At 35.9% G+C, this 13090-nt stretch overlaps 2 protein-coding genes across 2 annotated transcripts; both read left to right on the plus strand.

Annotated features, from left to right (window-relative positions):
• Window positions 1–4468: 4468 nt before the first annotated feature.
• On the plus strand, window positions 4469–7689 carry LOC102610299 (ADP-ribosylation factor 1). Its single transcript, XM_006483436.3, has 8 exons — window positions 4469–4694; window positions 4774–4812; window positions 4922–4984; window positions 5476–5494; window positions 5820–5931; window positions 6416–6463; window positions 6723–6853; window positions 7273–7689. Exons 1-8 carry the CDS (start codon window positions 4592–4594, stop codon window positions 7304–7306), a joined length of 549 nt encoding a protein of 182 aa, XP_006483499.1. The 5' UTR covers window positions 4469–4591; the 3' UTR covers window positions 7307–7689.
• Window positions 7690–10465: 2776 nt separating this feature from the next.
• LOC102610606 (zinc finger protein CONSTANS-LIKE 4) lies at window positions 10466–12028 on the plus strand. The gene is made up of 2 exons (XM_006483437.4): window positions 10466–11306; window positions 11446–12028. The coding sequence occupies exons 1-2, from the start codon at window positions 10599–10601 to the stop codon at window positions 11779–11781; spliced, it is 1044 nt and encodes a 347-aa protein (XP_006483500.1). The 5' UTR covers window positions 10466–10598; the 3' UTR covers window positions 11782–12028.
• Window positions 12029–13090: the final 1062 nt, after the last annotated feature.

A 13090-nucleotide genomic window follows, 5' to 3' on the forward strand; every position in this document is an offset into this window, starting at 1 on the left:
ATGTCAAAACCTCTGATACCATCATTTTTTTCGTGGAAGATTTTGTTAGAATAAGAAATCCTTTGATGAAAACCATCACTTATAATATAGGAACATTTTTGTTACATCACAAAGAACCAATAACAAAATATGCAAAAACGTACTTGAATCCATAGTACTTAATTGCTTTTTAAAATTTTGCGGTTAGCCTTTTAAGTCAGAACCTTCTCTCATGGAATCCTTTAAATTTCTTTATACTCTCTCTGATGATGAGATATCAAAAAGAATAGAACGATACGTGTAACTTAGGGATCATGATCACTTATGTAGATAATTTTTCCTGTAGTCTTTAGATATTTTTATTTCAACTCATCATAAAAATAAAAATTACTCTTAAGTCTCTACACATTAAAAGCACACACCCTATCAGATATACTAAGGCTCAAATTACCTAAAACTTTAATAGATCACTTTTAATTTGGGCTTAATCTTATATGATAATTCGTAACACATAATTATTTATATATAAGCCCAATATTGGATTAAAAATCCAACAATTCTAGGTTAAAAAATCCAACAGATTTGTATTAATGAGTGCTGATTCATTACCTTATGATGATACCCTTTAATTTGTAAGAAATTAGTTAAAAGAAGTCAATTGTAATCTCAGTCAATTGCCGGCTCTCTCTTAAGTTCAAATATCCATACCAATATGAAGATATCAATACAGCAATCATTTTGTACGACCATAGTGATTGTGGGAGGAATTGACCCTATAAAAGATTGGCAAAAAAGTTTCTACGAGGAATTCAAGAAATATGGTAAAGAAGCTTATTTGATTGAATGAGAATCCGAATACATTTCACACTTTCTACTCTTTTGGGGGGAACCGCTTTAATGAAGTTAGAGAGTTCATTAAAAAACAATCTACCAAATAGCAGAGATTGCTTTCTGTTAGTATATGCAAGGTGTTTGATCAAAGGTCTCCCCGAAGTCCATGATTCAATCCTCATCATTGTACGAGAGGGAAAAACTTTCAAGTGCAACATTAGGACTAGAGCATTGGGAATACTCTGTAGCTGCACCTTTGTTTTTTTTCGTTTTCTAAAGCATTGGGAATATTTCGCAAAACTGGTTGATACAAAAGGAAGAGATATATGTGAAGGGTCGAAATCTTGGAGTGGTAAGCGTCTTAGAAAGATCGGGCATATGGTTTTCAAAATGTTACTAAGTACAAGATTAAAAAATTTTAAACTAGGTGCTAAAATAGTCGCCTAGCCAAATATTTGTATTTGGTTAATAAAATCGTAAAGATAAAACTTATTAAACTAAACTAATGTAATTAAAATTTTATTTATTACAGTTTGTGTCAAAAACGAATTTCTATAATTTATTATAATAATAATCAATAAATAATAAAAAGTTGCAATATTAATATTGTTTTAAAAACTCTATTTAATTAACAATATCAAAATCTTTCCCAATTACAACGTTCGGTGGAAGTATGTTGTGAAAAAAAATTTAATATTTGGCAAGGTTAAAAAAAAAATGTTGTCGTGAACTTTTTCAACAACTTGCAAATAGGCACGATGCTAATAGTTTTTAATTTCACAATGTTCTGAAAAAGCATGTTGGTAAAAAGTCCTAATAATTAACAACGAGAGCATAAGCGATGTTAAAAAATGTTCCAACTTTGTGCGGAACTGCTTCTTGATGTATGTCTACATTTAGCAACGTGTAGTTATAACAAGTTGTTATTTCTTATATTTAAAAACAATCAACTAATGAACGTTGTTAAAGTCATCTTGACTTAACCTTATTTTTATTGACCTAAGACGAAGAGAATAATTAATCTATTTTATTTAGTTATTCAGTTAAACCAATAATTCATTATTGGAGCATATAGTAACAACCATTTCATTTGACATGAGTATTTTTTATTTTTCAATAGATTTACATCTTTATGTTTCATTAATGGAAAATTTTTCTATGTAGTTACTAATAGCTCTAATGGTTCGATGTTCTAGAATTCCTTTTACTTTTTTTCATCATGTGGGAATTAGAATTAATTCCCGTTTATCTACTTCTGTCCGTGTGGGGTGGAAAGAAACGCCTTTATTCAGCCACAAAATTTATTTTGTACACGGCAGGAGGCTCCGTTTTTCTTTTAATAGGAGTTTTGGGTATCGGTTTATATGGTTCCAATGAACCAACATTAAATTTGGAAATATTAGGGTTAATTTTGTCCTGCCCGCAAATGTTTCAACATTTTTCACCGCGTCCCCAAATGTTTCAACAATACTCACTCCACACCCAAATCCGTTATTTTGACCGTTTATTCTAACGGTCAAAGGGCAAATTTGGAAATTCATATCCTAAATATTATTTGATGATGATAAATTAAATTTATTTGATAATTTAATTGATGGAATTATTATTAATTACCTTTAAATAAAATTTTTTATGTAAACATTAATTATTAAATTAACATTTTATCTCATTTTATTTTTCTCTAATTCAAGATAAGGGGTATTTCAGACATTTACTTAAATTTCAAATAGCTCCGTTAAACATAACGGTCAAATTAACGGAATTGGGTGTGGAGTGAGTATTGTCGAAACATATGGGTGCGTGGCGAAAAATGTTGAAACATTTGGGGGCAGGACAAAATTAACCCGAAATATTAGTTAATCAGTCGTATCCTATGGAACAGTGTCAGAAATGGTCCAAATAACTCAGGTGGTAGAGCAAAGGACTGAAAATCCTCATGTCATCGGTTCAAATCTAGAAGTATGTGCTAAATCTCTTAAAATTGAGCGTCTTGAATAGTTTTATTTGTATAAATTTTAATAGTCTGAGTAAGGCTTTCTTTTTGTGGAAATTTTAAGAGAGTATGAAATAAAGCTAAATTCTTTGAAATTAGTATATGAGTGTACATGTTAATAAAGTATTCAAAGAAGTTTTTGGAGCGCAAATAGCCACTACTCTAATTAAAACTTTAATCAACTCGCAAGTCTTATATGACTCGTCGTTTATCTTTTTTATTTATAAAAGATATGTCATTCATATGATAAACATAGATAAGTCATGTCGTCTGAATGGTGAGCATAGATAATCCCACATTTATGTTATATTAAAAGACATGTCATTTTTATTATGAACATGTGAACGACATGACGTATTATTTCTCTCTTGACAAACGACCCGTTATCTATTAAGTTGGAATTAGTTGTAAGGCACATAATTTATATGGGTAATTTTTAGGGACCTCCCCTGAGGTTTGGTGTATTGACACTTAAATAGAAAGTATGACCGTAATTTCAAAGCCTTCCCCTGCCGTTTGTATTCCATTTGGTATCTTGTCAATATATGAGGGTAATTTTGTAAAAAGATATTTTAAATTGAAAAAATTAAAAGTAACCACGTGACAGAGATGTGACCACTGCAGCACTTTATTATCAATTGGTTGTAAGAATGGCTTGGACATATCTTCTCTTTCATCTACCAAACCCAAGCCAATTAACAGTCTCAAACCAGATTCTTTTCTTTTTGCCTTTGACCTCACCAAATGAAGCTCAGATCTGAAGAAGCCCCAGTTCCAAAGAAGAGTTATAAATGGAAAGTGACAACAACGGGAAAATGGTGTCGTTGAGTGACCATTGCTGGCGATCGATGAGGGACATGGCAGTGATTAAACCTTGTTGTAGGTGAAAAATCCAAATAACCCAATGCATGTCAAATTTAGAGCCTTTGGTTGATTCGATGTTGTGTTTGAAAATGGATTTAATGTTTTGTTTGATTTGTTGAAGAAGCTGCTGCATGTATCAACTTTGATTCGTACTAGCTAAACAAACCATTGCATATTATAATTTAGTTGTGTTCTGTGATTTATATGTTAAAAAAAAATGGGTTTTAGCTTTGTAATTGCAAATAAATTCCAAATGTTTATAATAAAATTAAAATGAAAAAATTGAGATTTTTTTAAGTGAAATTAATTTTTGGGATCTTATTTATGATTACAATTTAAGATTTAGGTGGGTTTGATCGCAAAAAAATGTTAAAAATCGAGTGTTGTGTGATAGAAATATCATTTTTATTTTTGAATTGTTTGAAGCAAGTATGATTTTGTTAATTAAAGTTTAGAAATTGTTAAATTTTTTTCAGCAATATTTTCTTTTAGGTAGTGAATATGCAGTGAGTTATTTTTGTCATTTCATGAGCGTGCTGGGAGCAATACATATTTCATACTATTAACGAACAGCAACCTACTGGTCGCCAGTGCCGCAAGCGTGTCTTTTTGGCCTTAGGGTAGTTTGGTCATTTTGTTGATCCACTAACAGTTATTGGATGCAAATACAAACGGCAGGGGAGGTTTTTAAAATTACGGTCATACTTTCTATCTAAGTGTCAATACACCAAACCTCAGGGGAGGTCCCTAAAAATTATCCTAATTTATATATTAAAAAATCAGTTTCCAATAGTTACAAAATTTCGTTTTCCATTTGTATAAACAAGCAGTTTTTTCGAGTGAGCTGTTACGAAAGTTAATCGACCATCGATTAGGAGGAGCAATATCCCCAGCGATTGACAGCTACAAAATCAGAACAAAAAAATGGGCATAATGTTTAGTAGAATGTTCTCTTCTCTCTTCGGCAACAAAGAAGCTCGAATCCTGGTACTCGGTCTCGACAATGCCGGCAAAACCACAATCCTCTGTAACTTCTCACCCTCCCTGTACCCATGTTTTAGGTTTTTCTTTTTTTATTGATAATTTTGGGAATTTGTGTGATACAGATCGGCTACAAATGGGAGAAGTAGTGTCCACAATACCAAGTAGGTTTTATTTTAGTTAACAATTTCCAAGCTTTAGTTTTAGTACTTAATTTTGTTCTGATGGGCCACTTGATTTGGCATTTTTGTTTTTGATTTTGATTGGATGTAGCAATTGGGTTTAACGTTGAAACGGTACAGTACAACAACATCAAGTTCCAAGTTTGGGATTTAGGTAAGTCAATTATTTTCTTTCATAACCTTTTACTACAATTCATCGGTTAAACTGATCGATAGCAACCATGCGAGAAGACCCTTTGATTATGCTACTGAGTAGTTGAGTGAATCTTATTTATTTTATGTTTGTAACTGTTGCGCTTCTACTTACCTTTTGAATATGTACTAACTATCCACACACTTGTTCTTGACAATCAGCAATTTCATTCCACAGCGACTTTGGATTAATAATCAAAACCTCTCAATACCCTTAGTCCATATCTTAGTTAAACCCATTGGGATTTTGCTTTAATAGCATAAGTAAGGTCAATTTGAGTTAACTGAGCTGTCATAAGTTTCCATAGTGGTTTACACTCTCAACTGTTCTCGTGTTGGGTTTAAGGTTCTTGAAAGAGGTTCAGTTGTTACATTTAAGTCATTACGTTTTTATGCAGCTGAAGTGTTCATGTTTGTTTCATAGTTGAATTGACTAGTGGTTTATTGCAACAGGTGGGCAAACAAGCATAAGGTAATCCATTTGTACTCTGCTTCTTTTTGAGAGTATTGTTTCTGTATTTTCTGTTCTGAACCTGCAAGTAAATGCCTGGCAATATTGATTTAAGATGAAATTTTAATTAAATGGTAATCAGGCTTCTTGGCTTTATCTCTAAATACCATGCGATAGATGCCACATAGACACTAAAAGCTGCTTGTCTCTCCAATGATCATATTTATTTATATTTTTTGCTTTCTGAATGAGCGATTCAGCATGCAGTAAATGGTGTGCCACTCCAAACAACTGACCTCATAATTTTTTTCCTGAGGTAGATTTCTGTACCTTCCTTTTCTTACAGGCCATACTGGAGATGCTATTTCCCAAATACTGAAGCTGTGATATATGTTGTTGATTCAAGTGACACTGATAGAATTCAAACAGCCAAAGAGGAATTTCATGCAATTTTAGAGGTATTCTCATGCAATTTTAGAAGTATATAGTTATACCACCAGCAATAAGTAAAGGATGATATATTTATAATTAATTCCTATTTACTGCCTTTTGGTTCATAGATTTAAAGGCTAATTAGCTGGTGATGCATGTTGGTGGTTTGCTGTATGGTATACTGCTAAGATTGGATCTCCCTCTCAACTTGAACATAGCATTTGGCGTACTATACTTGGACCTGGAGTCTTGGACCATTAGATTTTGTTAACATTACTTTTCATTATGATTTTCTTATTAGCCAGATTCGTTAAAGCTTTGAAATTTAAAATAAGAGAAATAATCTGCCTCATTGGTTTCCTGTTGAGTCAGGGACAATAATTTATCATCTCGTATTTGCCGTAAATTGTGAATAACTTGCATGCTTTTATTTTGAGTGAAACCTCATGATCTTCTCAAAGATTAATGGGCTATCAAAATGTTTATGTATGTCATTTCACCTTTGGACAGGAGGAAGAGCTGAAAGGTGCAGTTGCCCTCATTTTCGCTAACAAGCAGGTCACAATTGTTTCTTTTCTATTCTCAACAATTAATTATTTCGAAAATCTTGACATTTACATACATCCTTAAATTCTGAAATTGGTTTATTACTCTAGCTGCTTTACATTAGAGTTCCCATTATCCAGATATCTTGCTTAGAAGGGGAATGCGCTGAATTAATTTCGATCGTGGCTAAAAAATAGTCATCAACGGGAATCTCTTAACTTTTTTTTTTAAAAAATAATTCTTAATGTTGAAGCGTTTCTCATATGAACAGGACCTCCCTGGTGCACTTGATGATGCTGCTGTGTCTGAGGCCTTGGAGTTGCACAAAATCAAAAACCGCCAGTGGGCCATTTTTAAAACTTGTGCAATAAAGGGTGAAGGCCTCTTTGAAGGCATGGACTGGTAAGCATTGTTCCCTATCCGGCTGTCTGAAATGTGGCATTTGCATTGGCGACTGAATTCATTTTACACGCTATAAGTAATCTTGATTGAGCTTTCTACTATTAAAGTTCATTCAAGTTGGTTTCTTACTGCTTTTGGTGCCACTGTCACCTAGATTTTATAGGACCTACTGAGATATAGTTGTATTAACGTTGTTCCTCCTTACACCATTTCTCTTTCTTGTTGGAAAGTGGAGGTGCATGCTCATTCTTGAAGCTCCAATTGAGATTGGTTGTGAACAAAGTCATCTATTTAAAACTTGGGAAATGTACTTGCACCTACTGACATCTTAAATTCAGCATTGCATCTATGTTTCTTGCCTGTTAGTGAAATCTTTTGTGATTATTTTGACATTTGGTTAATGATAACTTAAACTGCAGGTTGAGTAATACTCTCAAGTCTGGAGGCAGTTAACTTCATTTGTGAAATTTATGGGGCAAGCATACCGTCAAGATGTCAATCTCCAGTCCAGGACTGACAAGTGGTATCACCGCTGCTGGGTATGATTGGATTTCCATATCTTTCAATTCCAATATGGTCTTCCCTTAATAGTTGGAGTTTGTATCATTTCTATTGATCAAAAAGTGGGGTAGAAAGATGATTAATGGGAGAAAGATATTAGATACTCATTATGGCCGAGAAAGTGAAGCACACGCCTTATTTTCTTCCTTTTTCTTCATTTTTGTTGGATGTTGTAGCCTTAGTAGGAAAGATTGGTGCCAAACAAAACTCTTCTTAGTCTTCATGAAAGAACATGTCGTCCGTGCATTAGTAGTGTGCTTCAATCAGTTGGGGTATGTTTGGTTCTCTTTTGATTCAATTTAACTTTGAGAGCGCATAAAATGTTTTGTAAACACTGGATTTTTACTGGGACTTCCTACCCACATTAGCTCTTGTAGGATGCAGCTTGGATATATAACTCTTTCCTCTACACACTCCTGCTTAATTGCTAAATGATTCTGCCCCACCTACACAGTATCTCAATCGCAAACAACCCTTGCTTGACCCTCCCTCACTTGACTTGAGTAGGCAATAAAAGCAATGTTGAAACACAACAATCATGTAACCTGCCCTTGTGTGTAAACGTGAAGTGTATTCTTATGTTTCATATGAACGCCCGAAAAAGCAAATGGTTCAATTTTCAACTCCCAAAGACTTTTTAGCTGTTGCAGTAGGACTAATTGAAAAGGGGAGACCCAGAGAGAGAGAGAGATGGGTGGAGTTGTTATTGAAGTTTTTTTTTTGAGAAGAAAACTCCAACCTTGTGAAGTTGAACCGAACGAAAGTAGTCTTTATAAAAGGGGACCTTGCTACGTTACAGACTCTGTATGTAACGTAGCAAATGAGGAGCATCCACGCGTTGCAGGAGAGAGGAAAAATTGTTGGAATTTAGCTGATACAAGACTAATTTCCATTGAGTTGTTACATACAGAATCTGTAAGGTAGTTTTGTCCCATAAAAGGGGAGCAGTGGAAAACTCCAACCTTGTGACACATGCATGATGTAACTTTTAACAGCTGGGCACTGCACACAGTCTATCCAAAGCTGATTTAACTTTCATCATTCTGGTTTATTGATTGTACGTACGGCTGCTTTTAAAGTGGTTCAATTTTTACCAATTTTGTGGGCGTCACGCTGTATGAATGAGATTTTCACATGGCCAGATGAAAAAAATGTGTTTTTTTTTTTTTTTTTCATTATTGTATTTTTGTCATATGCGCGCGACGCGTTACCACTTTAGGTTCTGTGCGTGTGCATGGTGAAATAAAAACCCTATTTATAGTAATAAAAAAAAAACCCTATTTATAAAATAAATATTGATGCTGATAATGATAGGTAAGTATAATTCTTAAAAATTGATAGTTTTGATTAAATAATAAGGATATTTCATTAAATAAAAAAAGACAATTGAGTGCACATTATCAACGATCAAATGGTGGTTGGTGAATTTCATCACAACTTAAACATGCTAGTACGGTAAGTTCAACCTACCTAAACTTTTTTAGTGGATTAATTATTGGGCGAGAATACACACACACCTTCAGCCTTAAAACATGAAGTATGAATAGGGATGGCAATGGGCACCGCCCGCAGCGGGTTTGCCATTACCAAACCCAAACCCGCACAAAATTTAAATTACCAAACCCACCCGCAACCCGCAGCGGGTTTTAATTTTTTTACAAAAATCCACCCGCAGCGGGTTTTAACAATTACCAACCCGCAATGGTATCCGGCGGATTTTTTGCGGGTTTCCGTATTTAAAATCACAAATGTTTAATATATAAATTTATAATAATAACCTCAAATTCCATATAACATACTCAATTTTATATTTAAATAATGTAAATGAAAAATTAAAATTTCCACATCAATTCAACACAAATTCTCAAATTTAAGTATAAATTACACAAATCCATTTAAAAAACACAAACTAGTATCTAAAAATAATAATTACATTTCATATTATCATTTAAAACAAGCTCCAAGAGAAGATATTCATTTCATTCACCACCATAAGCACCCATCCAACACAATGCCTATAATAATAATTAAGATTAATATTTTCAAATACTAATTCGAAAGAAAATGTCTTTAGTTTTCTTTAGATTATGACTTTAGAATATGATATAGGCCACATACACAACTTTGAGCCTTTGGCTATTTGGTAATTTAATTAATGACATTATTTTCTTTATACATTTTTAGATTAAAATTGAATTAAAAATATTTGAAAAAAATATTACGGGTTTGGTGGATATCCATGCGGGTATCCACCGGATATAAGGTTAATACCAAACCCACCCGCATCCATGTGCGGGTTTTAATTTATAATACTAAACCCGCCCGTAACGGATAAAATTACCCGCAACGGGCGGGTTTTAGCGGGTGGGTTTGGACGAGTTTGCGGATTTACGGGTACAATTACCATCCCTAAGTATGAACCTTATCCCAATGCGTAAAACGTTCCGATCAAATTAATCAGTCTTTTTATTAGGACGGCCCACTACTATTAATTCCTGACCCTAGCTATCATGATCAAAATTACATTAAAAGGCACACCCCAGAACAGTGTCCAGCTGCTACACATCGTACAATAACCTTGCATCCCAAACCACATTGCCAAGCCATAGTCATGACACGGTCATGGATATGGTGGTCAGTGGTCACCACCCTCCGTCTCCATCCGTCCCTTCACTACTCGATTGCCAATTCTTGAGTTGTGGCAATGCCTGTGGGTCCCACTCCCACTCCCACACCCACAGCCATTGTCAATATTCATTCAATCGTTTTTGTCCCTTTGCTATGCTGCCCCCCCATCTTTATCTTATTTACTCCATTTAAATCCATGTCATCGCCTCAACGTGGTCCCGACTCTTAATACCGACGCGACAGCAGCTCCTTCGTTTAATCCCCTCGCAAAACTCAATTTTCACGTCCAAGCCTCTATACAATCCATTTATCTGGCTAAGCCTCGACCATGTGGCTTCCTCTCATTGGGTATTCTCCAGATCTCCCTGGTCCCACCAGATAGCTAAGACACTGACTGTTTACTCTCGAGTCTGAACACCTAGCCCATGTACTCTACGCAAGAGTCGGAAATTTCAGCATTTGTGTAATAAACGAAAAGGGCGAACTACACAGAGACCAAGTCAGAGAGAGAGAGAGTGTTTTAAAATTTTTGAACTGACTCGTTGCGTTGAGAGAAATGGCATCCAAGCTGTGTGACTCGTGCAAATCGGCAACGGCGACTGTGTTCTGCCGGGCCGACTCGGCGTTCTTGTGTGTCAACTGCGACACCAAAATCCACGCGGCCAACAAGCTGGCGTCGCGCCACGCGCGTGTCTGGGTTTGCGAGGTGTGTGAGCAGGCGCCGGCCCACGTCACGTGCAAGGCAGACGCTGCGGCGCTCTGCGTCACGTGCGACCGCGACATCCATTCCGCCAACCCACTGGCCCGGCGCCACGAGCGAGTCCCCGTGACACCCTTCTACGACTCAGTCGACTCCTCTGCCGTCAAGCAAGGCAACGGCGGAGTAGTCAACTTCTTAGACGAAGACCGCTACTTGGACCACGTCGACGGGAGAAGCGGTGACGTCAGCAGGGAGGAAGCAGAGGCGGCTTCGTGGCTGCTGCCGATCCCGAAGGTGGCGGATTTGAACACGGGTCAGGCGCAGGAGCCGTATGTGTTCCCGGATATGGATCCGTATTTGGATTTAGATTACGGGCATGTGGATACGAAGCTAGAAGCCCAGGAGCAAAACAGTTCGGGCACTGACGGTGTTGTTCCCGTACAAACCAGAAACGTTAACGCTAACGGCCATTTGGTCAACGATGCATGCTTTGACCTCGATTTTCCAGGCTCCAAATCTTACGGTTATGGCTACAACTCTCACTCGCAGTGCCTCAGTCAGAGTGTAAGTTAACTTTTTTCTTCCTCCTCCCTTTTGTTTATTTAGACTCGTTTTACTTTGCTTTTTGTTGTTTATTTATTTATTTATTTATTTATCTTAAAAAATTGCATTAATAATATAAATGGAGTTGTGGGGGATGCAGGTGTCGTCGTCATCGTTGGAGGTGGGAGTGGTGCCAGATGGAAGTAGTGCGATGACGGACATAACGAATCCGTACGGCAAAGGAGTGGGGGTGGAGGCAGGGAATCAGACGGTGGTGCAGATTTCGGCAGCGGATAGGGAGGCGAGGGTGTTGAGGTACAGAGAGAAGAGGAAGAATCGAAAGTTCGAGAAGACGATACGGTACGCTTCGAGGAAAGCGTATGCGGAGATGAGGCCGAGGATCAAAGGGAGGTTCGCGAAGCGTACGGATCTCGAAGTGGAACCGGCCGATCGTAGTAGTAGCATTTACGGATTCGGCATCGTTCCGTCGTTTTAATTTTTTTTTTTTTTGGTTGGTCTCCGTCTTCAATAAAGTGTTTCCTGCTCTCCGTTTTGTAAATATAAACAGGTGATAATGAGACGTGTTTGATCGACGCGATCTGGACCGTCGATTTGTAGAAGTTTTCATGTACTAATTTTTTTTTTTTTTTGTGGCTTTGTAATGAACCTGTGATGATGTTTTTGGGCTGTAAAGCTCATGGATCATCTTTTTGACCCTCTTTTTAATCTGAACATTTGAATCCTTTTAGGTGTATCAAATTCTGAATGCTGATAGGTAACATGATGCAAAGATTAGAGGGTGTTGGAAATATTAAAATATGGTTTTGCCCTTCTTGCCCATTTGACCATCTTTTTTTTTTTTTTTTTTTTTCATTTGAGGTTTACCGATTCGGCAAAAGCAATTTTAAATCCCGATAATGCGGCTGCCATGTTTGAATATTCAACTCCACTTTGGAAGAAATCCAACTTAATGCGCTTGACTTTCCATAATTTATATCAAAAACAAAATTCCACCCGAAAATTATTCGAAGAAAATCATTTTAAATGCGGCAGCCAGTTGAAAGGCCACTTGATGTCTTGAACTTGGCAAACAAATAACAAATTAGAAAAAAAAAAAAAGAATCGCAATGGACTAAGGTTTGTTTGTTTGGTACTGAAGAGTTAGTAATTTTTAAATAATTATTATTATTGAAAAAAATTATAATTATAAAATAAACATTAATAGTGCATAATAAATATTATTTTTAAATAATAAAATAATGAAAGTATTATGTATTTTACATTGTATAATTACAAGTGGTGGATCAAATAAAGAGCAAAATTATGTTGTAATTGTGGTACAGTACCAATGTCGTTTTTTGCCGTTGGATCCATAGTACATTAGCTGGATCTAATCGCTTAGCTGGATCTAATCACTGAAAGCAACTGTGGTACCATACCATAGTTGCAACATAGTTGGACCCTCAAATCAATTTAGTTTTTAAGTCACAATAATTAATGTTTATCGAACGCTTAATACTGAACTACAACTATCTAACTTTAGTGCTAAATAAAACCCAAATAGAGTTAGTGATCAACCCTCCGAGATATATTTCTTTACACAATATATTCTTGCAGAGTTTGTATTCACTCTCACAGGATATGCCGAAAGTACCAAAATTTTCGTTGGTGATTAAACATCATATTAGTATTTGAAGAAACAAACTAGTTGATGGCTCCCTCAATTTTGACAGACGGTGGCAAAATTCATCAGTTATTAAAGTCCACCACAATGTAAAACCTTGTGACACTAGTGCAGTAGTCGT

This window comes from Citrus sinensis, chromosome 1, assembly GCF_022201045.2.
Source record: "Citrus sinensis cultivar Valencia sweet orange chromosome 1, DVS_A1.0, whole genome shotgun sequence".
In the NCBI taxonomy this organism is placed as follows: Eukaryota; Viridiplantae; Streptophyta; class Magnoliopsida; order Sapindales; family Rutaceae; genus Citrus; species Citrus sinensis.

Coding starts and splice junctions, on each gene's coding strand:
- LOC102610299 (XM_006483436.3), top strand. CDS start 4,592: ATGGGCATAATGTTTAGTAGAATGTTCTCTTCTCTCTTCGGCAACAAA. Junction 6,464..6,722: donor TCATTTTCGCTAACAAGCAG/GTCACAATTGTT, acceptor TCATATGAACAG/GACCTCCCTGGTGCACTTGA. Junction 6,854..7,272: donor CTCTTTGAAGGCATGGACTG/GTAAGCATTGTT, acceptor CTTAAACTGCAG/GTTGAGTAATACTCTCAAGT.
- LOC102610606 (XM_006483437.4), top strand. CDS start 10,599: ATGGCATCCAAGCTGTGTGACTCGTGCAAATCGGCAACGGCGACTGTG. Junction 11,307..11,445: donor CGCAGTGCCTCAGTCAGAGT/GTAAGTTAACTT, acceptor TGGGGGATGCAG/GTGTCGTCGTCATCGTTGGA.